Below are 2,638 nucleotides of genomic sequence, written 5' to 3'. Positions count from 1 at the left end.
ACGCTAGACCCACTTTTATCACGCAGCGCCTCTGCGTAGGCGTACTTGGACAACACATCTATGACGGTTAATATATAACAAGATCCGTTGTTATGTTTTGCTATATCTTGTAGACTTATTATGTCCGCTTGCCATTGATAATCTATTTGCGCATTAACAATTGTTGGGCGTCTCTTAAAATGTCTTCTGGCCGGTTTATGGAGTGAATACGCCTCCTCGCCTGATAACCAAGTCTTCACAGCTTCTCTGCTTACCGGCTCCTTTTCATCCACAGCCCTTCTATATGGAGCTTCGGCGCTCCCAAAGCTACCAACCCCCCGAGTATCGTAATAAAGTTTTCTTAACACGCCCCCCTGCATGTTATCAGCCGTTACACACTGCAATGAATGACGCTTGTTTTGTGTAAGAACATTTTATTAAAAAATAAAGACTATTAGCAAAATCATAGACATTGGTTTCATATCTTTTCACATTCTGCATAGTACGACTTAACACCGCGTCACCCTTTTGGGTTTAACATTCTACTAGTTTGTTCTAAATACACGCTATCATGTAACGTTACATAAGAACCTGCTTAAAACAGTCTTCGGGGGGCCAAAGACCCTGCTAGTCTATTTGTTTTATACACATTACACATACGCCTTGCTATGAGTCTTTCTATCATCCTTCTATTGAAAGCAGTGTCCATTCCCTGCATAACGGTTAGTTTTGAGCTCGGGTCTAAGGCGTATCGGATCTCATTGAGTGCCCCTATCAAGATCATCAACATATCGGGGTGGACATCTTTCTTTTCATTGTACAAACCATACACAACCCTTAGCAGTTTATATACCTTGTAAGGGTCTAGCAAAGTACAAATATAACGTATTGTTCTTGTTCTGTATGATTCACACAAGCATTCGTGCGCCGCCTGCTGAGGATCTTTGATTCGATGACCTTGACAAAGGCTGTAATAGTCCCGTTTGACACAATTTAGTACCACCGACGCGGCGAAAGCCTTCACTGCCTGTCGGACGTCGTCGGGCAATCCTTGCTCTTCCTTTTCACACGCGTCAGAGCCGCATACACACTTGTCGCAGCACTCACGGTTTTGACATATGGAACTTTCAGTTTGTTTTGAACACCACAGACAATTGAAAATTACATTGTTCGCTTTTGCAGGTCGCCACCCTGACACATGCCTCCACTCTGTAGCAGACCTTTTGGGGGTCTCTCTCTAGGTTCAAAAGACGAGAGAATGACAACACGTTAGTTGAAGAAATAACATACATCATTTTTTTGTAACTATCTGCTCATAACATTTTCCTACTAACCTCTGCATTTTCACAGCCCTCTGCGGCGGCTCTGAAATCTTGAGAGTCGCTAATGTCCTGCGAGGCCCCATCATCTTCGACGCTTGTCCCAGGCTGTTGCAGACCTTCCTTCTCTGCAGCCGTATTCTCCTGAAGGTCCATGTCTTCATAGACGGGTGTGTTAGGGGGTTCTACAGCCTCTTTATCATAGCGCATTATGGAGTATGTGCATCCAGCGGGTTTTGCTCTCTATGGGGTCAAAAGAAGACAGAATGACAATACGCTAGCTGAAGAAATAAAATACATCATTTTTTTGTAACTACCTGTTCATAACATTTTCCTACTAACCTCTGCGTTATCACAGCCCTCTGCTGCGGCTCTGAAATCTTGCGAGTCGTTAATGTCCTGCGAGGCCCCAACATTTTCGACGCTTGTCCCGGTCTGTTGCAGCCCGTCCTTCTCAGCATCCGTATTCTCCTGAAGGTCCATGTCTTCACAGACGGGTGTGTTAGGAGGTGCTACAACTTCTTCAACGTCCTCCATGTCCACTGAGCTGAGGCCAGCAAGCACACTGTCACTACACGATCCCTCACTTTCGCTGCTGTCGCCCTTAACCGGGACCATCCGACATCCGTAATCCTTGAGCCTAAGTTCTTCCATAGGCCTACACAGGCCGGTGCCAAAACCAGTAACGTCGCAGCCCATATCCCGAGGTGTTTCTTGTTGAGCATTCTCGTCCATTACCAGAGGTGTTAAGCTGCGGTAATATCTATTGATAAGGGTCTGGGAGCCATCCACCATGGCGCTTTTCACGAGCGGGTTGTATCTCTTCATTTTGGCTGTGGGTCCCTTTTCGTATTCAAACGTCTGCTTGCTGTGCACGGCTCTTGCCACATGCTTATATGTATTCTAAGAAGCCACAACCCCTAAAAGAGGCGTACACCTCTACAACACAACACGGTCACGTGGCCTCAGGACTGCCCCCGCAGCTGTTCCCCTGCAGCTGTCCATTTTTGATGGCAGGCCTGTCAAATTTAAGGCCACAAGTTTAAGACTAGGCCTGTCACTTTTGCGGACACAGACCTGTCACTTTTGCGGACACAGACCTGTCACTTTTGCGAACACGGTTTTTTGATGAAAGCTATACCTATATACTACTCAAGTTGAGAGAGAAGAACAAACAGAGTGCTGTTAAGGAAGTGGCAGGGCACCAGGCAAAGAGGGTAGGGAATAAATGAAAGTGGAAGAGGAAAATAAAGCAAGGAAAATAAAGAAGCGAACCCTTGATATGACAGACCATTGCAACTACCACCCTATTTCTCTCCTTCCCTTTTCAATATAAGCAT

General features: G+C 45.7%; 1 protein-coding gene across 1 annotated transcript; it reads right to left on the bottom strand.

Annotated features, from left to right (window-relative positions):
* Positions 1-574: 574 nt before the first annotated feature.
* On the bottom strand, positions 575-1,781 carry LOC146835097 (uncharacterized). The gene is made up of 2 exons (XM_085599960.1): positions 1,641-1,781; positions 575-1,216 (listed from the first exon to the last, which is right to left on the bottom strand). Exons 1-2 carry the CDS (start codon positions 1,779-1,781, stop codon positions 575-577), a joined length of 783 nt encoding a protein of 260 aa, XP_085456086.1.
* Positions 1,782-2,638: the final 857 nt, after the last annotated feature.

This window comes from Triturus cristatus, chromosome 4_2 (assembly GCF_964204655.1).
Source record: "Triturus cristatus chromosome 4_2, aTriCri1.1, whole genome shotgun sequence".
NCBI classification, from domain to species: domain Eukaryota; kingdom Metazoa; phylum Chordata; class Amphibia; order Caudata; family Salamandridae; genus Triturus; species Triturus cristatus.
Note: the sequence above shows the minus strand (reverse complement) of the source record. Positions and strands in the feature narration are given on the sequence as shown.

Excerpts from the sequence above, each read along its gene's own strand:
- LOC146835097 (XM_085599960.1), bottom strand. The coding sequence starts at position 1,781 with ATGGACCTTCAGGAGAATACGGATGCTGAGAAGGACGGGCTGCAACAG. Across the intron at positions 1,217-1,640 it reads AGGGCTGTGATAACGCAGAG|AGAGAGACCCCCAAAAGGTC; the intron begins GTTAGTAGGAAA and ends TTTTGAACCTAG.